This window comes from Vidua macroura, chromosome 4 (genome assembly GCF_024509145.1).
Source record: "Vidua macroura isolate BioBank_ID:100142 chromosome 4, ASM2450914v1, whole genome shotgun sequence".
NCBI lineage: Eukaryota > Metazoa > Chordata > Aves > Passeriformes > Viduidae > Vidua > Vidua macroura.
In genome coordinates this window covers 31,233,448-31,260,110 of record NC_071574.1, presented here as the reverse complement: position 1 = coordinate 31,260,110, position 26,663 = coordinate 31,233,448, and the positions used below count along the sequence as shown (strand labels likewise).

Here is a 26,663-nt window from a genome sequence, read left to right as displayed (position 1 = left end):
CAAGATAGTGGTCAGTCTGTTTCATTCCTGTTGAGAATTGCTGACACACATTAGCAGACTTTTCCAAGCTTCAAAGATTAGATTATGAACTGCCAAGCTTCTTTGGTTCTGTCAATGTTACTATTTTTTTTTAGCAAAAGGTAAATTTTTCTCCTGTGTTTCTGGACATGATAAAAAAAAAAATAAAATCTATCTTCCAGCCTATTCCTGTCTTAAGCTCTTGAACATTCCAGTAGCTAGGACTTTACTGAGACATTTAAGTACCTGTAATTATGTGGTCACTTGGCTTGTAAATATAAAGAGGAAGACAAGATTTAACTTTATCTCTGAGGTTTTCTACATAATAATGTTTTGTATTGTGAGTTTTTTCTCTGTGTCTCTGATATTGTGAAGAATATCACAACTTTGATAAAATTTTCTGATTCTCTGTGGTCTGTATTTAGATGCATCTATAAATGAAGAGCTGCTTGATTTCATTGTCGGAGTCCAGAGATGCTTAAGATAGGAATCAAGGCTTGAATTCTTTGATAGTAGTGTATTAGCAGGAATTTAAAACTTGGAGATTTAGTTGACAATAATTGTCAAATTTCCAGGTGTCTTTATTGCAGAAAAATTCCACTCCAGCTGTGTACATAGCCTATGTATCTTTCAGATACAGTTCATCAACAACAGTCCTAAAACAAATTTAAAGCTGTACATTTTATACCTTCAGGATGACTGTGGGCAGTATTTTATTACAGAATGAAATTGGCTTTCTTCCGGAGCTGAGCAGCTGTGGTGTGTCCAAGTGCCTTCATCTGAGGAGCTCCAGAACCAACAGGTCAGCTCCTATTGTGAAAAAGAAACCAGCCGCCCGCTTTCCTTTGTAAAACAGGATACTGATTCCTCACAGTGAAATCAGGGCTCAAAGGAGAGTGAGAAATTTAACAGCTGCTTTTAATTTCTCTTGAGAAGGCTCACATGCCTCCATAAGACTTGTGGTCATTGTCTTTAGGCAGCAAGAATCCTGACTCCTTGAAAATACTTCCACTTGCCTGGATATTATTCTCTGTGCTGGTGTGGTAACTCTTGCCATGGCTGTTTATCCTCAGCTTTGACTGTGGATGAGTAGGTGTGAGTAGACTTGTTCTCACAAGTAACTTGTTCTGATGGTTGCATAACAAACACACGAAGAAAAGTCCACTGGGCAGAACTTGAAATAAACAGTAAAAAGTACTTTTTTTTCATGCTGGCACTATATGCATAGCAGGTAGAGTTACAGTAAAGGAGATGTATGCATTATGTTCTGGGACAAAAGCAGGGAGAGTAGCTGCTGCTTCTTGGAAGTTGAGAGTTTATGGAACAGAGCTCTGGTGCTACCTCCTTATTCAGACTCTTGGTTGGGATGCATGGCACTGCCAGGTGATATATGCAAAGAAGTCATTAAAGTGCAAAATTAAGCACTGCTGTGTGACATTAATGACTGGGAAATGAGCACCTTAAGTCTAATTTATAAAACTTGTTAATGTCCTGGGGTTTGTTAGTGTGAGGAAAAAAAAAATCTATTTTTCTTAAGCACATTGAATGATACTATAAAAATACTGTTGGGTGATTTTTGTTTAGTAGTTACATAACTTCTTAGCCTGTTGAAATGGCCATATTGAAAAGGTGTGGTGAAGTATTACCTTAATAAGTTTTAAGGTCTCCTCTTCAACTGTGTTCCTGTGGTTTTGAAAGGGAAGGGGTTTTTATGTTTGTCAACAAGAATACTTGAACTTAACAGATAAAATTGTATAAATAGGGTTGAAAATGTGAGAATGCTCCTCCACCTCCTCAACATTTTGTCAGATCTCCTTCCTGTAATGGATGCCAACAATGTACTTTATTTCAGCCCTGAATGATAGTAACTCTTTTGCTGTAGTTTCATTCCAGTGATTCTGTTCCTTTTCCTCTCCATGTTTATGTAACTGTGTTATCACCAAGTGGCCCTCTGACTCTCCAGAATCTGCCAGTGCTTCTGAAAGCCTTCACTCTTGCACTGTGGGACCTGACTGAACCACAGCTGAACATTCTTCCCACTGAACAGCTGTTTCAGTGTTCATTGCCTTGTTGAGAAGGGAAGTTCTGTAATCATCTGGAACAATTTCATTTTGTTCAAGGGAAGAATTTTTTTCAAGGACACATCTTTCTCATTCAGAATTGAGTGGTGCTTTCAGCCATGGTTCTCGTAAGCCTAGTATTTGACCTGCTATTTAATGGAGGGGTTAGTCATAGGAGAATAAACTGGGAGATGTGCTGAGTGCTGTGCTGCCTTCCAGGATTTGAGGCTGTGGTGTGTTCAGTTATCTGCTCCGTTGCAGTCAAACTTGTGAGGCCTAAAGGTGGAAGAACTTGGGATCACTGTGATGAAGTCCAGCTGTGGCAGGAATGGACACCACTCACCCACCAAATCCCTCCATCTCCTCCCCCCACCCCCGTAGCTGTTCTGACTTTGAGAGTTTGGGAGGGATGTTAAATTCAGATGAATACCAAAGCAGGTAGCCTAATATTCTGTAGGGAGATTACATTTTATATGAAGGATACTTGTAAGGTGTTAGGGTTTTATAACAGCTCTTCTTTTCCACTAGGACAATCTTACATATCCTACATCTTGGATTCCTGTGAAATCATGCTCTTGTATATCATAGCAGAGAGGCATGTTGGCAGTACATAAGCCATATTTAATTTTTCCCCAGTGGTTTTGGGGAGAGGAAGAACAGGAACACTTGGATTTTCTGAAGAGTTCTAAATCCAGCTCACCACAAGCCCAATGACCCCTGCGAGGTGTTTATGGCAGTAACATCCTCAGCTGGGAGGAATCCCCCTTCTTGGCAGCTCCTGAATAGACTTAGAGGCAATGCTTGTCAAGTGTCTCACTTGGCTTCCTCAGGAACAGGGAGTTTACAGACAGTAAGTAAATAAGGGAGTTGAATAAATGGATAGCCAAATGTGGTGTGCCTCAAAGGAGATCCTTCTCAAAAGTTTTTTCAAGGGAATATGGCATAACTGAAAAACAAGGGGGAAAGGTAAATTTACCCTGATCTTAAAAACCCAAATTCTTAGGAAGAGCTTTGTAGCATGTTACCAAGTGAACAGTTGTACTTTTATACCTTCTTAGCTTTCATGAATGGGACTGGGTATCTTGGGCTTGTTACTGCTGTTTCATTTGTCACAGAACACACTGTGAAAGAAACTAGTCCTTTTGGCAGCCAAGTGAAAAACAAAACAGCCCAAAACTGCACAAATAGTGAAACCTCTGTACTAAAAGTGGGTTCCTTTGTGGTTGGTGCAGATATACTCCAACAGGAACTTGTCCTGTCAGAGTAGAGAAGGGGTTTCATTTTGCCAGGGCTGGCTGTTTGAGGCTTTTATGGGAACCAAATGTATGTTAAGGAAATATGTGAGAGTTTCCCACAAAATTAATAAAGTCTCATTAGACTTGTTGACATTAAAATGTCCAAATGCAGTTGTTCACATGACATTATCTGGTTGCACACAAAATGACTGCTGTATGACCTTTAAAATTTGATAAAAGTAGTATGTGATTGTGGACAGGTTAACCCAATAGACAAAATAATAATAATTATTTTACTGACTGATTAAAGCTCAAAGAGAGGGAGAGTAGATATGTTTAGCTATAACCTAGCCAAAGAAAATAAGGACCAAGACCTCAGCAGTAGCTCAGACTTATGGGATTCTGATGCTCACTGAAAAAAGGGGCTAGTATCAACTATATACTAGCTTAAGATTAATGCAACATTGGTGATTTTGCATCTATATTGTAACTATATTTGTGTTGTTAAGCATGTTAATGTGAGACAGCTGCTATAGCTTCATACAGAGACTATGTCCACATAATGAGCTGCTTTTGCATGCACCAGAGAGGATCTAGTACTAGTCATACTTTAAAGTGGTGTAGAAAAATCCTGTTTCACCTCAGAACTTTGTCATGCCACTAAACAAGCAGGTTTTTCTGATTTCCACTGATTCAAAGTTCAAAAGTGTAAATCCTTCTTATCTGCAAAGCAGCAGAAACAGCTTTCCTAACTGCTGTTGGTAACACATGTGAAGATGAGAAGCTTTTAAAAATTGTCAATGATTAGTAGGCCCATGGATGAAGTCAGATGATCTTTGGAGTTAGCATAATTCCTCAAAGAATGCAGAGGAGCTGCATATAAAGTAAAACAGACATAGTACATGCATGCTTACCACATGTTAACTAAAGGCTGTGACTTTCTACACTTGATCTTTCAAGTTATGTAATTTGCCCTCATGAAGTTACTGGTTTTGCATTAATGAGTTTGATTTCAAGGTGAGATCTCTCTGACAGACCTGTTTATATGATAAGCAGGTATTCATTAAGGATTTAAATCTTTTGTTAAGGTTTGCTGTAATATTACTTGAAGAGACTTTGTTTTGCTGTGTTTTGCAGTGAGAGACATTTTTCACTTCTGTCATGGAATTATCCCATTCACTATTGACATACTGTCTTTGCTTTTGATTCCACTTTTACAGTGGGAAATTTTATACTTAATGCATGAACTGTACAGTCTATTTAATTCCAGAAATGTATCTTTTTTTCCTTGTGGCACTCAATATTTTGGCATTGGCAGCCTGAGCTGTGGGCAGGGCTCTTTGTAGTGTTATCATCAATAGGAGCAGTCGTACTGGAAGCACTGGCCTGTCATGAAGCTGCAGTCCAAAACACCTGATCAGTTATTCAAGGCTTCCTATAATTTGTCTTTATTCCTTTATTTGTTTTGCAAACCCTTGCCAATATTTATTACTAATATATTTTTATTGTCTTTGGGTACATTATTTCAATGTGCAAGTGGCAGATAAATACATGCCAGCATGCTTTTGCTCATGTTTTATCACTGACACTACTTGCCACAGAGTGATGTTATTTTCTATCCTAGGTGTATAATGATCCTTGATAAAGGTACAAGTCTACATTCATTTGCCTTTGAATGCCACGGTGATGACATTATAAAGCTAATTTTTTAAAAATTTCCCAGTCCATGGCTAGCATGTTAAAAAATACTGGAATGCTTTGCAAGGGGAAAGATTATTAAAGGAGGGCAAATATGTGATGACACAATTTGCTTTGAATTTTGTATTAAATCTATTTTTATTAATTTCATAATGAAGAAGAAAGTGTGTAAGATTTTTTTATTTGTGAAACTTCTTAGTTTAAGAATTTTAAATCAAACACTGAAGATGTATTTCTGTAACTAAAGGAGTTATTTAGACTGCAGGGAAGCTAGAGCAAATAGTTATTTTTCATCAGATTGTAGATTAGATGGCAGTACAGAAAGGAGATTCTTGCAGGGTAGAAAATAATGCTGAGAAAGAGATAATTTTCTGTGTGCTGGCCTGCAAAAAGGGCTTTCCTTTTGTCTGGAACCCACAGGTGTTGACAGTGGGGTTGGTTTCAAAATGTGTTGAGTGCTGTCATGGTCAGTTCAAACCAGTCCCTCAGGATTTCATGCATTAATAGAGAATACTGCCAGTGCTGGGAAATTGATTTTGACATACATTTTGCAAATGCCTTTGCATGCTAATGTGGTAGTGTTATTAATATCCTGAAGTCCTTGTACTTCAGAACAATTGGAATTCACAGCAATGTTGCAATTTTAAAAAAAAATCTTTATTATAGAATCTGTAATTTTGTTTTGCCAATTTTATTTTTCTAGTATAACTTCATATTAATTTCATAGTGGAATTTCAGAACTACTTTCCTGTCTTTTCTTAAAATTAGGGAAAAAAGCCCCTACCTGTAACTGTATTTTTCTCCTATCCTGTCTCATGGTTTTACAAAATTTTTTTTTTTTTTCCTTCATATAGTTTCTACAGTTTTCTTTCTGTTCTTTAGTTGGTCTCACCCTATCCTTCCTTTACCTTCTTTTATGTTGTATACTTTGAGGTATTGGCCGTGGCCATATATTTACCAAACAAATATGAACTTGAATTTGCTCTTGGTATTTTAAGTTTGCTGCATGTGCATCTTCCTGGAAAAGTTGTGGCAAGCAAGAGCAACGCATAATGCTGGTATCACTTTCTTTACATGAAAGCTCATTCTTCTTCCTGTTAGTTGTTTTATTTCTTTACACACTAACAAAATTTGAATGGAATTTGTCCTCTTATTTGTTTAATATTTAAAGTATTTAAAGTTATCTTTATAATGTGGTTAGATTAGGTTCCTAAACTTTCTCTTGCATTTTTTTTTTTTTTTTTTTTTTTTTGCCTGCTGGTGGGCTGACGTGGAGGAACCACAGTGACTTCAGAGGAAGTGGATTTTGGTTCTGAAATTTTCTTGGAAGTTGGTGTTCTTTGCTATGAATAGGTGAATTACTCTAATTTGCTGGAAGTGCATCTTCAAGGAATCAGAAAAGAGACTTTTGAATGGTGGGCTGTGAAAAGCCAGATGCTGTAGCCAGTAGGGTGTTATTATTGAGGGCACACAATATTAGCACAAAGGTCTGTACCACTTGGTACTCGTGGCATGTACCTGCTTCTTTCTTTTAAGGCTGGAGACCTGGATTTCTGTCATCATCTTGTTTTCCTGGAGTTTTGTGCTGAGTTTCCCCTCTGCTCCTTTCCTACTTCTGTAATTCAATTTCACAGCACTGTTTCATAGAACTCAGCCCATGAGTTGATATTGCCATAGCTTGTATTCATTATCCCTGATTGTAGTAATACAAATCTTGGTCTGTCCTGCAAAGTATGACTAAGCAGCTTCTGGTTTTGAAGCATTCTGTAGCTTTTTAAGTTGTGCCTTTGGAAGATGCCTATAGAACCAAGTGGAAATTAAGTACTTCTTCACAGGAAAGAAAAAAAAAAGGTGAATGGCCACAGGATTTAGTAGAGGATTAGTTTGTAGTTCTAGCTTTTTGAATTTATTGCAGAAGTAGCCCAAATCCTGCAGCAGAGAAGGCTGCAGGAAATGACACCATGATGTTGACATTGGATAAGTGATAGAATCAGAGGATGATGGGAAGGGTCTTTTAAGGATTAAATTATGCTGAGTCATGAATCTATCTCCTTTGACTTCACTGAAATATATATAATCAACTCCCATTCAATGTAATTGTGTGCTCCGAGCACAATTGCAAAAGACACTTCCTTGCCTTAACAGCTTGGATTTCATGTAATAAAGTAGAGAAGTAGTAGTAGTGCGTATCTGAAACAGTGCTTTGTTTTGCCTAATATTTTCTCCTGATAATGACAATCTTTTGTGAGTAAAGAATACCACACTACTTATGGACTCTTTTCAGGGACAGAAAAGCCATTTTCAATTGCCATTTCTGAGAGGAAAATAAATGTAAATCTCATTGTTCCATCTTATGGTGCCTTTGGAAATTGCCTCTCTGGCAGACAGAATGTATTGTAACTTCAAAGGAAGTTTTTGCCCCATAATGAGAATACAAAGTATCATTTCTGTTGTTTATTTTTTCTATAAATCTCTTTCCCTTGCTTACTTTGACTTGCTTATTTTTGAGCATATTGCACAGCCTAGCAAATAATTATTATAATCAAATAGTTGGTGAGAATGCCTCGCTTTGTAGTTCTATTTAGCTCTGTTGCTGTCAAGAAGCAGTTTCTTTCTTCAATGTAGGCTATTTATGTGTGTTAAATAGGTCTACCAAGAATTATTTAAGACAGCTCACTGTTCATGAGCTTTGGTTGCTACTGTTATGGTCACTGTATTCAATTATTTCTAGATGTACTTCCAATCCATTCTGCATTTGCTTCAAAACACACTCATTTTATATGAGCCCACCTGTGCTCCCAGTGCACGCGACATGCATGACATTACCAGATGTGTGTTCAGGCTGAGGCATTGGGTTACTGGTGTGGAAGCAGCTCAAATGACAGAGCTGTGAATTGTAATGGAGCACAGAGCATGGTGGCTATATGGAGATCATGTTTCTGTTTCCTGTCCCAAAAATCTGCGTGTGCATTTACAGTACCTGACTATTAAAGTGCTCAGGCTTCTTTCATTCTCCAAGTATGCATGTGTAGAACTGATGGACCAGATGGAGTAGGCTTACTTTGTGACAGAGCAGTTGCTTTACCACCAAGCCCCATCACTCTCATCATAATTAATTCTTTCATAAATTTCTGAATTGTATTTTTTAACATCTTGTAGAAAGAATTGCATTTTAAAATATGATTCTCTTGCATTTAGTTTTTCTGTGAAGGTTGCTTTTTTTCCACTTTTAGGTTTCACCTCTTTGGAAAGGAGTTCTTTGATAGTAGCACATGTATATATGCATGATCATTTGTTTTGATTGGATTTTTTTCCCCTCTGTGGAATTGACTTTTTCAAAATGTCAAGTTTAAAATTACAATTTTTTCATTTAAGACAGTGGATGTCCTCCAACTGTATGACCCTTTCCATGCCATCACTTTTCTGCTGGAGTTAATTTGAGCTGCAGAGGTGCTGTGCTCACTTTAGACCACGTGAGTTGTTCCAAGATTCCATAATGTCAGTTTTTATTCTTTAGCCTTTCTATGAGTTGATTTCTGTCCTGCTCCATGCACCATTATTGCACCCTACCTTTCACTTAGCACGCTGGAGGCTTCAAGTGCTACAGTAAATGGTGTATTTTCAAATTTGAAACAGCTGCCAATTAAACAAGGTCTATACTTTGTGGTGAAGTGAATCTAAATGTCAGAAGTTGTTGTGGAGATATACCACAGTGGTGCCTGTTGGTGCCAGATCCAACAGTGATAAAGGTAGACCAACCAATTCCATCTTCCTTCTTGATGGAGGACTCTGGTGCATTATTCAGGATCAACTGAGAGTAGCTCAGTTAGTCAGAGCATGGTGCTGGTGACACCAAGCTCATGCATATAATTCCATTCATTTAAGAGCTGGACTCAATTCTTGTGGGTTCCTCCCAACTCAGAATATGCTGTTCTGGGTTGAGGTCACTCCTTTAAGAGATCACTTTGTGACTTTTCAACTTTCGTGCCAAAGTGATCATAAGAAGCAATTAATTATTAGTCATTACCAACATTCCCACAGGCAAAAGGGACCTTACTGCAATCTGTGTGGACAAAAGCATGGATGGATATCAAGGATTAGTAGATCCTTATCTGTGGAAAAGGATCTTTACTGGTACTGCTCCATCATTTTTCGAGGACAATGCTGGCTCCATACTTGTTAAGGAGATGGATTTTTTTATGTATGATGGCACTCTGCAGATACATTAGCCCAGCTTCCCAACACAGGCTGTGACTAATGTCAAGTGTTTCCTGTTTCAGAAATGGGAAAGAGAAGAGAGAGACTGGTATTGTTTATCTTGGCCAGAAAATGAGTAAAGGGACACCAAGTAAAGGAATTATGAAATAATCAAATATTTCAGTGTAGATATTAGGAGATTTTCACTCCTTGTCTAACAATAGAAAATACTTCATTGCATTGAAAGGGCATAAATTAAAAAATTATGAGAACATTCTTCCTGGGAGAAGATTTGTAGCCATGACTTTTCTTGGCAAGGGTTTGTTTTTATTTTTTTTTTTGTTTGTTTGTTTTTTGTTTTGTTTTTTTTTGAGACGAGTTTGATATTTATGGATTTAACACAAGTAAAGACAGTTCATTTAGAAAAGTTTAAAGAAATAATAAACCCCTGACCTTTGGGTTATTAGCCTGTTTAACTATTATACTTACATTGAGCACTTCATGGTAGAGGGGAAGAGAGTAGTTTAGTTGACTATGCAGTTCTTGCATCTTGCTCTTCAGATCTTCAGACTCTCTCAGTGACCATTGTCCAGTAACCAGGTCCTGCACTAAAGGTTCAGTTGCTCTGCTCCAGTCTGGAAGTTTTAAATCTTTATAATGTTCCTTCAAAAGTTACAGCTTCACTTGGGAAGGAAGGGGGGAGAAAATGAGATTGTAATGTGGTGAGACAAACTAGGAAACAAGCTCTGATTCTGTGTAGTGGAGTGAGATCTTGAGAATAAAATATGCTGGCGTATTTACAACCGAAGTGGAAACCAGTGGTGCAAAGTGGAAAGAGCACACAGAAAGAATCCAGATATTCCCATCTCTCTTCTGTGTTCTCTCCAGTGTCCCTTGTGTGGATGAAATACGATACTTCTGTTGTGAAACTTTAGTTGCTGTGATTCCCATTTCTGTTGTTTAGCAGGAGCCAGGTCTAAGCAAGAAAGTTTAAAAAGTTAAATTAAGAAACTGTTGCTATGTGTCTGCTGTATAGCTGCTGGTGAGGGAGAGCTGCCACTCTCTGAGGAGGTATAGGAAAGGACAGGACCAAGGCCAGGGATGAAATGACATGGCAGTGGTCAGGACAAACAAGCTACTTTTTTGGCCATTTGGTGAAAAGTTCCAATAAAGGCAGCTGAGAGTAAGGTACCAATAATATGCATGAAAGATGGAAGCAATTGAGAGCAGAATTTCACTATTCAGCAGTTTGCTATTCTAATGTGTCTTTTTAGCTTCTCCAGAAAATGGGGGAACATTACACAGCAATGGAAATTAAAGGGCTACAAATTTAGCACATAGATGTGACAAAACTGCAGGGATCCTTCTGGTTTAATCAGAATATCTGGTCTGTTTATAGTTGAAATACCATGGTTCAAATAGTCTCATCCATTAGTTTGAGAGAAAAGTAATGAGGAAATAGGGAATGGATTGTCTAAAAGCAGCACATGTGATAAAGTGATTTAGTATTAGAGACATACTGTCTGAATATTCAGGGAGGCCTCAATCCTCCCAAAAATTATGGATGTATACATTCTGCATATACCAAGTTGGACATACACCTCTTTTTGGAGTTGCTATGTTTCTAATTTTTGTTTCTGAAGAGCAAACACTGAAGAATTTCTCTACTTGCCAGCACAATCTCATTCTTCTGATCACTGAAGTTGAAATTCATTCCAGTTAACCCTTTTAATAACTGAAGGGGCTAAATTCAAAATGTTCAGAACCAGTTCCCAGAACAGTATTTCCTTTTCCTAAGAGAAAACAAAAGACTTTGGAAAATTCTGGAGCTGAGCAAATGGGCTTAACCATCTGATTTTCATAATCTTCCACTTCAAAACAGCTGACTTCTGCTGTGCAAGAAGTATAGGAACAGTATAGGACTTCAGTGTCCTGTTTTGAGGAGAATTCCTAGTCAAATGAAAGGGATGCTTGAGTCTGTATCACTGATGTGGCCAATTTATACCATCAGCCATTTATACCATTTCTTTCCCAGAACTTAATACATCTGTTATTTTTATGAATTAAAAACTGCTGCTAGTACACAGTGTACTTTCCTTAAATGTTACACTATGAAACTCAGTCACTTTCTGTGCTTGTGTATTTGCTTGAACTATTCCCTCATATGATGTTCCTGTAGTTATGGGGTGCATTTTGTAAAGGTCTTCAGGTTTGTCAGGTACTGGATCATGCCATTTAAGTGCTTATGAACAAAGACTGAATGTAGGAATTGGAGTTTGGAATGCATCTGTTAGAATGGTGGGGGGAGAGGGTGGTGTCTGCTTGTGCTGCAGGTTCATGACCCTTTCTCTTTGTCCCTGTTAGTTGGCTTAGGACTGTTCTGGCCTGAGCTTTTGTAACTTTTCATTTCTGTGTGGTGCATGCAGCTCAGTGGGACAGTCTGCTCCTGGGTTCCCATCTGATGAAGGTGCGTCCCTTACAGTGACAAATGAAGTATTTGTCACTCAGTGCACAGTCTGGATGTGTATCCTGACTTGTGAACATATAACATGCTGGTCTTGTGGCCACCATGTAGTTAGTTGGGTTTGTATGAGCAGGCACTGATGGTAGAAGAAAAGGTGCATCTCATGGTTTTATTTAGACAGGCAGCCTGGTCTGAAAAGGGCACAGAGTACTTCTGGCCCCATCATTCTGAATGACATAGATGTTAATACATTCAATCAAAGATCTGTAGCTTGTGAGGGAGAGTGTATATGCAATTATTTTTATTATTGATGTGTATGACTTAGTTGGCATGATAATGTGTTTCAGGTAAATTTTACTAGCCCTTCACCAAAGAGAATTTCTGTTGTATGAATAAGTGTAATTCTCGTAATACTAATCAGGACTTTTAGTTTGGGACTGGGAGCTATTTTATAGTAAGCTCAGTTTCACGTATTGAAAATGTTTAAAAGCTCTGTCTTGTGTAAAATTTATAGTGGTGAGTTTGTCATGCTTCTGCATATCATTGTTCAAACATCATGGATCATAGGTGATACCCTTTAACTCTTTGGGAGTGGCTCTGCCACCTCCACATATTCAAAGCTGGGCCATCTGAATCATGTTTGTAAAATATGCAGTTAACTTAAATTGAAGAACTTGCTGGTTTAGTTACATTTATTGTGCACTCAGTGGGTTTTCTATTTCAAACTAAATAAATTACTACAGGATTCTTTTTTTTATTAGACGTTATCTCAGATTTTGCTTCGTGTCATGCAATTGAGGTTAACATTTGTATGTTCTGTGACTTCTGTTCTTTCTGAGGATTGTTTATTGTTGCACATTATTCTCTGCTAGCCCCTAAATTCTGTGAGTGTGAGGCTTGTGTAGAGCAAAAATAGCTAGAAATGTAGGCAGGTAGTGTTGGAGAGAGAAAACAACATTGGTATGTATATGAAAAAAATTATTTAGAAAGAAGGAGAAGGGAAATGTCTCAATACTTTGTGTCAGGCTTAATTTTTGCACCAATTATTAGGAGATACAGAAGATCCTTCGCTAGTTTTCAGTCTACAATGAACAAAATATGAAAATATTTTTTCTCAAGTGCTGTGAATACAGTGTTCAAGCTGTGAGTTTGGCCATGTTTTAAATTTTCCATAAAAGCAGAAATGAACTAAGAGAGCCCTCATCCGCTTACTTCCAAATATAAATTGGACATGATTTATAAGACTCCAGTTACACAAAATGTATGCTTTCCTTAGAAGAGAGTTTATTCTTCTTTTAACACTTAGGAACACAAGATTTTGCAGGCAATAACTGAAAGTAGTGCAGGCCATATTTCTGAAAGCCAAGCTAGAAGATGCTATTAATACTTTGATTTTGGACATAGGCACGTTAACAGATATTCAGAAGGAGTCAGGACAGAAGAGGCCAGCTTTCTGAAGGGATTCTGGAAGACATTTCATATTTGTTAATATTTGTCAGTCTGTTTAAATGAGCATTCAGATTCTGAGCATTAGACATGTAAAATGATAGAAGCCTTTGACTTCATTTACTTATGTGTTCTGCAAAGCCTGTCTTGAAGTGGTGTTCTTGAACCTCACCACGGTGATCAAAATAAAATGGGACAGATGATGATATTGCTGGTTATCTAACTTACATTAGTACATTTGCTCTAGTCATTAAAAACCTGATTTTTCATGGATGAAATAGAAGTACCTGCTTTTCAAGAGTGTGTGTATGACTAGGTAAATAAGTCCATTGTAATTTAACTCATTGACCTGGGTAGCAGTCTGAAAGGTAAAAATAGAGTATGGGCAGTAGGAAGCCTGCCACTATTAGAAGAAATGAATAAACTGAAACAGCTGATGCCATGAGGAAAGCAAAAGAATCTAACTTTGATCAACTTGATTGTTCTGTGGTTGTTTTTAGATTTTTTTTTAAATTAGGACTACTTCCTGATTTATGGAAAGGTGGTGACCAGTCAGCTCGCTGCTCTGGCAAACACCCATGTACATTGCATGGAATACCCACAGCTGTAATACAGATGTGGGAGGGACTGGGTTCTGGGTTGACCCTCTCTGACATCTTCTCTGGACTTGAGCAAAACTGAAACTGTACATTTTCTGAGTTAACCTTCTGCTAGGGCTTTATGTACAGGTTTCTTCTCCAGTTACAGCAGGCCTTCAGCTGGCCTGTCTTATTACCCTTTCCCTGTTGTTAAATCACCATATCTACCCAGGGAGTGCAGCAATTTACAAGTGTATTTGCAAGTGGCAATTTAGGTAGCCCACACATAGTCTTTGTTTACTGTAAAGGTGCAATAAGAAATCCTTTCAGGCTGACAGCAATGTGAATTTGAGTTTTTAATCTTGGCTGCTCACTGATACTTGCTAATGTGACTCGGAAAAGAACTAGAAAAAAAAACTTCAATAATCTGACTATATACAAATAAAGCTTCTTGGGTTTCAGTCTGTCTTCTTTTTCTTTAAATGGACCACTACTCTTAGTGATCTTGTTCACAACAAAGCTCTATAAATAGTTGTAGCAGTCCAGTTAGGAATACTGGTTGGAGCATTGTGGTTTGCAAGCAGGAATTAGCAGCTCAGACTGGTTTTGGGGCTTGGGGAATGTTTGCGCAAATGCGTGTAAGTGTTCAGATTTAGCCTATCTTAAGACCATGCCAGTGCTTAAAGAGAGTTTAGGCTGTACATGGACTGAACTTTTCCTGCCACCCTCTTACCATTTGCCTCAGGTCATCTTCATCAGGAACTGACTTGGCTGAAATCAAATGTTGCACCAATAACAAAGTTTTTATGATAAGCTTTTATTGGATCCTGTTCTTGATCTGTCTCAAAATCCATTTGCCAACAGGAACACAGCTGGGTGCAAGATTGCTTTTCTACTTACAGAGTTCTTCTTTCTCTCCTTTGTAGTATTTTCCTGCTATTCGTCTATCACAGATATGAGTATAATCAAAATATTTTTTTGTCATTAGTGTTCTAAGATCACACACATACTCTGAATTCAGGATACATACTTCAATCATTTAGTTAAACAATATATCACATTACAGCTGTATAAGTATATACTTGTTACTATAAGTATAGTAATGATAATTGATCTAAGCAAAAAAAGGAATTATTCTAACAATTTTTAATTAATGCTATAATGCATGCTGCTAATAAAAATTATGCTATTGATTCGTTTTTCATACTAAGTTGCCCTAAACCAGATAGCTAGTACCTTGAGTTGTGATTTTTAAAACAACTTACTAAATATAATTCTAAAATAATCCTGCCACTAAAAGTTAAAATGTGCTCCAGTGTACAATCATTAAAATAGCATATTCAGTACGAATATTTATTTGTGAGATATTCTCAACTATGAAACCCATCACTCCTTGCTTTATGCAATTAGCAGAGAATAGGGAAATTTTTGTGCTCTGCTGTTTCTTGGGAGAGGTATTCAGTCTTGGGACTCTGTAGCTTACTAATGAATAAAAATGGATTTGTACTTAAACCCTTATCTGTGTCTAGCAAGGTTATAAAATCTAAAATTATAGCAGAGTATAATCTAAAATTATAGCAGAGAGTGTTAGCAAATGGATGGAGCTGCTTTCACTGAAAAGTAGGGGGTTAGACTTTGGATGTTTAAATAAGGCTTTCGTCATGAAAATATTTGCTAGTTGCTGTTAATTCCTTTTTCCTTCCTCAGAAATACTTTTTTTTCCTGTTCTTTCAGTTTACATAGATGATAAAATTAAATTATTTTATATTTGATTATATTTGCACAATAATAAGGAAGGCAATGTAAACCAAACAGACTGACAGAGTAGATGATCCTTTAAGCAGACATTTTCTGTGCTGGAACTCAGGCTTTGTACTCCCAAAAAGACATTTTTTAACCTCTGCTCTATCATATGATAAGTAGGCGTTTAGCAGTACAGCTGCTTGCTATGCATTCAGACATTGACAATTGTATTTTGTAGTGGTCCAGGTCCTATCAGTGTAATAAGAGTGATAAGGTCAGGCATTCCAGGCTGGACCTGCCTCTCACACCTCTGGATCCTGGCTCACCTCAATGGGATCTAGCTGCTTGTGCTGTTTTGCAGAAGGCATGGTAGCAAAACTTAAGGCATGTCAAGAGTAGCTGCATTAAACTGGAGTGAATTCAGGCTCTGGCTAGCATCAGAGCAGGAATTGCAGATTACAATGCAGCCTGAAATGCCTAGTTCTTCCAGGATCTGGACTTCACTTGCTGAATAGTGTCTGGTGTTCAGAATGGAAGTGTGATGCTGTAATGTACTTAGCTGTTTTCTCCTCCAGTGATTTTAATTTTTCTTGCTTTCTGTAGACTAACTGAAAGCAGTAAATCAAAGATCTGTCAATATTTTTTATTGGCAGGTTTGTTCACAGTCATCAGTTAGATACACAAAAGAGCAGACAAGGCAAAAAACTAAGATCTCATAATCGTTCATCATCTAAATTAAGTTTATTTTCATGTGTTTGTTGTGGGGAAGATAGAGACTGTTGTAAAAATCAGTCTATTATAAAGCAGGTAAAAATCAGTGCAATCTTTTATGAGACATTCATATGTGAAGCGGGGTTAGTTTTACTTTTTTTTAAAACCCTGTAGTTAATTGGAATTTCTGTACAACTCATGAGGGGCACAAGTGGGGAAAAAAAAAAGAAACAAACAGATGTAGTTGTTTGAAAAGCTAAACCCAAAAGCATTATCAAATTAAGAAATGTAATGTTTAGTTGAGGTTACAGTGAATTCCACATTTCACATTCTGTCCTTGAGCAGAGAGGCTGCCTGGCCTCTGTCTCTGCTTGCATTTAGGCTTTCCTCTTTTCACTTGAAAGGCTGTTGAGAATTATTGAATGTTTTGATGAGACTTGCTTCTTATTAGCACCTTCATAAAACTGATGGTAATTTCTGGAGTGAATTGGGAATCAGCTTCAGCTTCAGTACAGGTTAGCAAGGTCATGTCTATGTAGTGCTTATTGTGAGTCGCTCAGCTGTGGTAGTCTCCATCCTATAGCAGATCAAAAGAATGCAGAAAGATTGGCATTAGTCAAGTCCATTGGCCTGACCAGCACAGTGAAGATTTTTTGCATCAGAGCAAGGATGAAGAGTAAGGATTTTCTTATTTGTTGGGAATTTTTTGAGTGTCTGGTACCTCAGTGGTGGTTGACAAAGTAAGCATCAATGCCAGTTGAATTAGCAGCTTAAATTTCAGTTGTTATTTTAATTTGTGACTTTCTAGATGTAGCCCAGTTTGAGAATGAAGAATGGGGCTTTTTCTGCTGTCAGTGCAATTGTCAAGGACCAGCTGTTAAGGCCTCAGGCAAACAGTTCTGTTCTTGAAGTCAAGGCACATGCTTTTAGGACTTCAAGTGGATCTGCAGCTTTATTCCCATTTCCATATGTTAAACCTGCTGCACTAGGGAGCAAGTTAATCGTGGGTGCTGAGGCAGATAGATAAAATTCCAAAGTAATGTATTTATTACCCTCTTTAGGTTTGGTGTCAGCATTATTGTCTGCACTGCCTCAGGCAGCTATGAGGTAGAGATCATTGGTTTGTATTTGATATGCTATTTTCTCACTAAGCAGTGTTGTAAGTCAGAGCACTGGCTTGAAGACATTTGATGATATGTGATTGTGGTAGCATGCATGCTAATCTATCATACAGATACACCCAAGTGACTTGAAAAATGCCTGCTACCAGTAATTTCACTGCTAATATTTCTAGTCACATTTTGCTGCCAGCATCCCACCAACTCAGACTCCTCCTCCCCTTCCCTGTGGTTGTGGACCTGGCATGAAGGTCTGGCAGAGCAGATGCTTCCACAATAGTTAACCATTCAGGTGGTGCTTGGGCTGCCTACATGAGGAATTAAAACACGTCTCTGGTGAAGGTCTGCCATCAGGTATTGCTGTACTGCCTGGAACAGGCCTGCTGTCCTTCAATATGTCAAATGTAAGGATGCTGTTGATGACTGCAGGACCAGAACTAACTCTATCTATCACTGAACCTTTAACCTTTTCTTTTTAGCTTCCTGGTAGTTTTTTTTTTTTTTTTTTTTTTTTTTTTTTCCCCTGTAGTTTAGGAGTTGTTTTCACCATTTTGTCTATTTAGTCTTGTCTTACAGTTTCATGAATATTGTGCAGTACACAGTTATAGAATCACTAAGAGTGGAAAAGGCCTCTAAAATCACATTCAACTTTTGACCAAACACTACCATATCAATTAAACCATAGCACTAAGTGCCACATCCAGTCATTTCTCGAACACTTCCAGGGAAGGTGACTCCACCACTTCCCTGGGCAGCATATTTCATTCCTTAACCACCCCTTCGGTGAAGAAATTGATTTCCAACCTGAACCTCCCTTGGCACAACTTGAGGCTATGTCCCTTGTTCTGTCACTCGTTACCTGGGAGAAGAGGCCAACTCCCATCTGGCTACAGCCTCCTTTCAGACAGTTGTAGAGAGCAGTAAGGTCACCCCTGAACCTCCTTTTCTTCAGGCTAAGCACCCCCAGATCCCTCAGCTGCTCGTCATATAATTGAGTCTCTAGACCCTTCACCAGCTCAGTTGTCCTTCTCTGGACATGCTCCAGCACCTCCATGTCCTTCATGTAGCGAGGGGCCCAGAACTGGACAGAGCACTCAAGGTGTGGCCTCTCCAGTGCCAAGCACAGGGGACAGTCACTGCCCTGGTCCTGCTGGCCATGCTCTTCCCGATACAGGCCAGGACACCACTGGCCTCCTTGGGCACACTCTGGCTCATGTTTGGCTGCTGTTGACCAGCATCCCCAGGTCCTTTTCCACTGGGCAGCTTTCCAGCCTTTAACCCTGCACAAGGTTGTTGAGACCCAAGTATAGGACTCGCCACTTTCCCTTGCTGAACCTCATACAATTGCCCTCGGCCCATGAATCCAGTCTATCTGCATCCCTCTGCAGAGCCTTCCAGTCCTCCATCAGATTTCTCCACCCCCTCCCTGCCCCAACTTGGTGTTGTCTGCAAACTGACTGAGGATGCAGTCAGTCCCCTTGACCAAATTATTGATACAGATATGAAACAGGGGTGGCCTCGCCCAACTGGTTGCAGCACATTTCCCACCACTGTCTGGACCCAGCCATCCAGCAGGTTTTTAACCCAATCAAGAGTACACCTCTCCAAGTTATGGGCTGCCAGCTTGTCCAGGAGAATGCTGTGGGAGGCAGTATCAAAGGCTTTAATGAAGTTGAGGTAGACACATCCACAGCTTTTTCCCTTATTCACTTGGTGGGTCACCTGCCATAAAAAGAGATCAGGTCAGTCAAGCAGAACCCTGTCTTTCCTAAACCTATCCTGGCTGGGCCTGATTCCCTAGTTGTCCTCAGTAGTGTAGGATGCTTTTATTTACCCTACATTCTGATTTTCTTTAAAATTGGCTGCTGGCAATTAAATTGCTTTTTATTATATCAGTAGAGTTAAAACAATTAAACAGACCTATTGTGCAAAAAATAAATGTAAAAAATCTGTCTCATGCTCTGACATTGAGTCCACCAAACAGATTTTAACAGCTATGAAATCTGTATCTTGGTTAGCTGAAATCAAGTGAAGTAAACTTGACAGAATATGTGGTATGGGAAAAATTCTTATGCTGTGAAGAATTGATTTAATACTTCTTAGTTTCATTTAATTGCTATCACAGATGACCACAGTGATTACTTACTTGACCAAATGACCTGGTCTTTCCAGTGGTCTGGTCTTATCTGAAAGATGTAAAATTAATCCTGGCCACTCACATGTGAAATTCTGCACTGCCAATCAGTCATCTTTAAGGCTGCATACTCTAAATCCAAAAAATTATTTTTATATAAGTTCTGAATCTTTGATCTGCAAGTAATAGGATTCTTTTCTGTTGCAGTTTTGTGTACACAAGGCATTTCCCCCATTTTGCAGATAATGTAAAATATTTGCTCTGCTTTTCAAAATTTCAAATTTTCAAATTTGTTAGGAAATAATATCTAGGAAGCAAAATGAAGAAAGGTATGTATAACCGCAGGGACTTCATTTTAATTTGTTGAGGATAAAAAGGAGTGGAAATCTTAAAAAACACACCAAAAAAAAACCAAAACAAACCACCCCAGAAGAGTTTTCTCTTAAAATGATTTTGTTTAAAGCAATGTGGAATTTAGTAGCAGATCTATTTCTCTATAATCTTGTTTACTGTTAGTTTATTGGTTACACTATTCAATGCCTGTAAAATATGGGGACATATTGCCCATTGCTATAAGTTGTCATCATTCCACTGAAGTGAATGGAAGCAGCTGAAGATCTGCCAGATGTTTGCTTTCTGTAAGCTCTGAAGTCTCTTCTTTCTCAGCATAGTGCTAAAAATGGGTTTGTTCCCTCTTAAAGTGTACTGCTAGCAATTTTTTTTCTGTTTAAACCTGGACATGTGTTACAGGGTTGAAGTGTGCATGGGGATGAGGAAATTAGGGTAGTTACCCCTAAAATCACAGGTTCTTTGAGATCATCCCCTCTTTCTATATGTAAATAGAAGATTATTTCTGTACTTGCAACAGTGTTGAATTTTATTTATTTGTCTTCTTACACCCATTAGTATCTACCACTTCACACCATTTATTATCCTCTTGCACTAGTCTGTCTGAACATCACACAGGTGGGTCAGATTTTTTTACTTGTTCTGTACAACATTTCTCTAGATCCCCATGTTTTCTCCTCCTGAGAGGATATCTGAAGTCTGACCACTTTATTGGTAGTGTCAACTGGACAGAAGAAACATTTTTTTCTCTGACTGATTTTTAGTCGAGGCATTGGACAAGCTGACTAAAGGATGCAGGCTACAGGAAGCATGACTGATGGGAGAAGTCTAGCCAGGAGCTATCCATGCAATGACTCTTGTTGGCTTTAAAAAAATGTTTCTTGGGGAAATACTTTGTCCTGAACTTATTCCCAAGTTTTACACTCCTTAAAAACTTGGATGTTCAACTTACTGCATTGAAAACATATTTAGTGGAAGGAGGAAGACCTTGGGGGCATAACCCTTCCTTTTCTTCCCCTTTATCTCCAAGATTCCAATCTTGCATTAGGCTTGTCAGAGGTGTTACATATTTGGTACTCTCTTGCCTCCCACTTCTTCAAGGTACATAAATCCATTCAACTCCATCACCTTTGTGATATTGCTAACATAGAACACTCTTGATCAGTCCACTGTGAAAATTCCTGCTGCTGCCTTCATTTCCTCCTGTTTGGGTTGCTGTAACTCACAGCTCTTGGGCAGTTAACAGCTGCAATACTCTGTAGAATTGGTACTCACAGTATGCTATCACAACCAAATGTTTTCCAGACAGTGACTACTGTGTGCTTTAATTCCCAAAATCTTCAATAACTTGGTCTCTTAATTGTGTCAAAAAACTTGAATTTGTTAGCATGTGTTCATGGAATTCCTCCTTCTAAATCAGCTTGCATTTAGTTGATAATCTTAAGGGTCTTTTTTCAGCCTCAGTGATTCTATGATCATGGTTAATAGCTTCCCTGACCTCAAGTGTAGTGCCAGTCAGTGTCAGATCTGTCTGCTACAGGAAATTTTTCATTTGCTTTTAATTCCTGATCTTCCCTCTTCAGATCAAAGGTTCCATGGTGAGTGATTAAAAAAAGGACTACTAAGTGGGTAGAAATTGAATGGATGTGAGGTACTTGAGCGGGGAGAAAGATTATATTTTTCTCCAAAACTGGATGCCACTTAGTTCTGCTGCCTGAAAGATGATTATAGTAATTTAAGTTGATCACAATTAGACCTTTAAATTTGCATAGCCTTGAACTGAAGCATTTTTATTTAAATTCATCACTCATTATGCCTTTACATGTACTGCTTAAAGTCTGAGGACTGCATAATTTACAACAAAGAAAACAAGTCACCGAATGTAATGAGCTAAACTTCTAACAATACCCTCAGATTTCACCTGCAATTAATCACTCATGCTCAATTGCAGACAAAAATGTTAGCATTTACACATGTAACTACATGTAGGCACAGTCCAACAGAACCTTTCAGTACTGTCACCCCTGTTGGATTTCAGGCAAAAGAAATAAATTGAAATACTTTTTCTCATAAGGGCCAAGTAATTATTGTTCCATAACATTAGGGTAGTAGATTACTGAGAGCACACTAGACATATGTTCTGTTCTTGTTTTTATGACAGAAATAACAAAGTACGAGGCTGGAGAAACATGCATGTTGTAGACTTGATTTACATACAGCTGTAAAGCATTTTTAGCACTGGATCTTTGTTTAGCTGTGCGTGACTGCGAGTTTTGCCTTTAAATGGCCCCGAACGAGTGGTTGGACCCAGGTCAGGAGTGGACATGCGTTGCACACTGCTGCAACTGTGGGATGCAAATTGCAAGGGTGTGAAAAGGGAATGAAGGGCTCTGCAAGCACAAGGCTTCCCTAAAGGAGCTTTTTTTTTGTGGAAACTCTGGTATGATGGCCTTTGGCATTGTGAAAAACCTCCTTATGGGAGGAAAAATGTTATGGAGTATGTGGTGTAGTCGCAGTGACACTTCTGAAATACAAAAAATCTTGAGTTTCCATGAAGAAGTGGAAAAGTCTGAAAAACAAACCATAACAAGCAAAAAAGAACAATTGAAATAACACGTGTATATTTTGTGCTGTCATTTTAAAATTCTGATTGATGCAACTTGTCTAGAGTAAGTTTTAACTTTATTATTTGAATTGGCACTTTTTATGTGGTTTCCCTTTCCCCGCTTCCATGCTTTTCAGCCTTCCCAAGACATGTTTTGTTCATTTGGTTTTAATTCAGTCCCAGCTAAGTATCTTAGTGCCAAAATAATTCCTGTGTGGGCAAAGAAGGGAGCTTGTGATGCAGGCACCGACTGATCTTTACGGCCGCATTTGTTCTGGTAGGAGCAGCAGCCAAAGGCTGTTCTGGGTCCCATGGCCAAATGACCTGGCACAGCTTGTGTCCATGCAACTAAATTAATTTATATCATCCAAACAGGATGACCTAATCCAAACTTACTTCTAGGAATACTCCCTAGCCTAGAGTTTCTTTTGAAACTCCACCTAAAATTGTGCCAGATGGCTTTCTGTACAGGCAGGCACGTGCAGACCTCTACCTCTGCCCTGGCTGTGGTTGATGGCTGTGGGTCTCACCTTATCAGCCTGTGTCAGGTGCAGACACTGACTGGCACAGGTCTTTTCTGTGAGCTCCCACCAATTCTAACTCTTGGGCTTTGTGATACTAAAGTTTCCAAAGCTCTGTTAAGGCCTTCTCTGTTAATGCCTCTGTTAAGGCATTGTGCTTGTAGAGATGGGCTGAGGGAAAACCCACAGAAATTACCATTTTCAAAGCAAAAGTAGGAAAGGAATCCAATTGCGAAGGAGAAATTCTTTGTGTCTCCAATAATCGCAAATTAGAGAACTGAAAATACTGGTTTTCTTAATGCGCACGTAGTTTAGAAACATTTTGGTAGAAAATAATTTATAAAAATATCACAATAGAATGTGCCAGGGAAGAGCTAAACTTAGCACAAAACACTTGTTATCAAAGATCTTAAGGGAATACAATTGAAGGAGCAATGTACAAAACTTCTGTGTTTATCAAATACCACCTGTGGGTCAAAAAGCATGAGTGCCACTAAGCCCTCTTTCAAGTGAAAACTAAATTAATATTTGGGGAGTCTTTTATAGAATACATTAGGTAAGGATGTCTTGCTGCACTTTGCTGATCTACATGTGACATAAGAGCTTTCTGATTTTTCCCTAAGAGAAAAAATAACATAAAGGGAAAATACTTTAAGGTGTGGCCTACTGACATGGCTCAAGAGCATGGCTTTTCCAGTCATGGGAAAGGAAGAAGATTGGTATTTACACTGTCAGTATCTGTGATATTTTATGAACTGCTGGCAGCCAGCTTAGGTAGCAGAACATGTTTGTATTTATTCTGTGTATACACATTTGCTTTTACAACATAAATGGGTTCAAAAATCACAGACACTTTGTTTTAATGAGTGATAGTTTCACTGGCTTCATTTTTATCTCTGTTGTCTCCCTGCAGGTCAAAGCAACAGATGCAGATGCTGACCAGTTTGGAGAAATTGAGTATTCACTTTATGATGGATTTAATTTTTATGAAAAATCCAAAGCTTTCCAGATTGACCCACACACTGGTCAGATCTTTGTGTCTCAAGACATTGACAGAGAAGGAGATCCAACCACTTATGATCTTTTAGTAAAAGCTACAGATGGGGTAAGTTTCACCTTTCTACACTGCCAGATTTGTGCATGTATTTGCAAATTTGGATATCTGGCATACTTTTAAATGAGAATGTAACAACTATGTAAAAATTGCATGAATTTGGAAAAAATGTCTTGTTCTTAAAGAGACCAGAAAATTATATTCATGAACTGTGAATTTTTACCCGAATTAATAAGTTTGGTTGGGAAATACCCAATGACTTCTAAGTAAGGTTTGGAATAATGTTTCTGGGATGTGTTAGTCCTTGCTAATTTTCCTCCTCCTTTTGGAACCAATGGACTCCAAGTTAGTTCTGCTCTCTACTTTCAAGATCACTGCAGCAGTAATAAGACAGTACCATGGGCTAGAACTGCATGGCTACTGTGGGTGGCAGTGACTTTCCTGGGTAAGTTCCTTGTCCTTTCTAGCTGGCTGTGCCATTGCTGCTGCTGTGGGTGGGTGCAGCCTCTCTGCAGCTGCATGTCTAAAAGTTTTCCTACTGTACTAGATCTAGTGCTTGGAGGTGAGCATTCATGGTACAGCAAGGGTGGGGTAGTTGTATGTGCCTGAAATAGCTCATTGCAGATCCTGGCAAGGAGGGTGAGGAGGCATTTGCTGTGGTGGGAACATATTAAGATGTCTGGGGATGGACACCTTGCCCACCTGATGCCATGTAACAAAAAATTTTGCTAGAAAGCTCCAGAAAAATAATTGAAGAAAACTAATCATTATATTATTTTTACTACAAAATATTCATTTTGTGATTTGCAGTCTGAGGTGATTTGCTTTGTAAGGCCCAGTTCGTACTTGTCTTTACCTTCTTTAGCTTAATAGTGGATTGTGAAGAAGCTGAAGAAAAGCTTATTGATTAAAATTTCAAATGTTAAAATTAATATAAGGACACTTTTTGAAATGTTATTCAGGTCACATTTTGCAGTACAATTTGTCCTGAAAAACATTGAAATTCAATTATTTCAGGCTATACAGGTTTTATTTCTTACTTTGAATATTAAAATTACGTTTAAGATAATGTCCTAAGTGTATCTAATATAACTTTTTAAAAATGCAATTTTGTTAGAAATGCTGTATTTTTCATTAAAATGCCTGTCTTTTTTTTTTTTTATTGTACAGTGAAGAAACTTAGTGAACTATGATTTCTATGTTCATGAGTCGATTAACTTAAATAGCTGCAGTTGATGGTTTTATTAATTATTTCATTTTGGGAACGTAGCCATTGAGGGTATATCTGTTTTGTTGAATTCAGATATTTGTGTAATAGTTAAACAATTTTTTTCTTTAGCTGTCCCAATTCAGTGTTCATTTCAGAGGCTACAGAAATATTCTTTAATTAATATTGCCTTTAGCTGTGTACTTTTTCTTCCTCATAGATTTCTTTAGAGCAGAAAAAATTGCATAGATATATTTGTATGTTTCCATACTCATCTGATTTGAATGTCTAATAACTGGACCCTACTCATTGCAGGGGTTTTGGACTGAACAACCTTTGAAAGGTCTCCTCCTACTCAAACCATTCTATGATTTAATATAAGGATATAAGAGTGAGTTTTTCCATTCCTGTATCTGTCTATAGAACAGATAGTTCTATCTGACCATTTTGGAATTTCCCTTGTATGTGATTTCTGTCTTCAAAATTTATACTTGAGAATATATATCCAAACAAACTTTGAAGAGTAAAGCAGTCTGTATTGAAATGTATAACAGCAGAAAATTAGGCATTCTGCTATATTTCATAACTTCATTTTTCCTCTCATTCACATGTTTTGAAGATGTATAAATGTCAAGGACACATACACATATCTGGAATATCAAGATTAGTCATTAATAAAGGGTATGTGAGAGCTGGACAATAGCAGTGAAATTCTTAAAAGTTTCTATGCTATTCAGTCAGGTACAGAAAATTATTTTGAAAATCTGAAAGAAAATATGTTGCATGAAAAAAAGCTTGATGTCTTTAAATTTTTAGTTAAATTACTGCTCTATTGATAAATCTTATCTTAAAGGAAAATAGGCAATGCATTGAAACTATAGGGTATTTAATTTTTAAATTACGCTGTCATTTATCTATATTTATGGACCTTGTGTTTTCAGAAGTTCAATAATGGGGAGAAAGGTTCAGTTTTTTATTGCTTTGTTTGTGACAGGCAAGGCTTGATCTTTTTACTGGAAGTCAGCACTTTGTAGAAGTTTGCCCCTCTGACACCTAAATACTAAAGCACCTAAATTCAATATCAGCTTTTCAAAGTCTTTAGTGCACCTGAACTTGTGTTGACCAACTCTCTGCCTTTAAAGCAGAATTGTAGTAGGATATTTATCTTATTTCCTGACATTCTGCTGCTGATTTTGATCGATTAAAGATGTTAGATGTGGGACTCAAGTAGAGGCTGTGATCAGGGAAGAAATGTGCATAGAAAAGAGAGAGGAAGGATGAAAGGTCATTTGTGACAAAGAAGAGTAGAGAGATGAAAAGGAAAGAAAATAATACAGTTAATTAAAAAAGAGGAGGAAAATAAAGTATTTTCCAGGTGGTGTGCAGTTTATCTTACAGCAAAACTATCAGTTTCCTCCACCTGTTCTTGGCCACTCCATTACACAGCTTTAGAACTTGTCAGTCATGTCTTTTATGCATTGTGTAGAAAATGTAAGGAGTGAACTTGAATTGCACACAAGAGCCTT

General features: G+C 38.0%; 1 protein-coding gene across 1 annotated transcript in view; it reads left to right on the top strand.

Moving 5' to 3' along the window:
* DCHS2 (dachsous cadherin-related 2) overlaps positions 1-26,663 on the top strand; it is a 107,028-nt gene that overhangs the window by 20,395 nt on the left and 59,970 nt on the right. Inside the window, exon 2 of the mRNA XM_053976327.1 lies at positions 23,790-23,981. Coding sequence (XP_053832302.1) covers positions 23,790-23,981 — 192 coding nt within the window. The remainder of the gene's footprint in view (positions 1-23,789; positions 23,982-26,663) is intronic.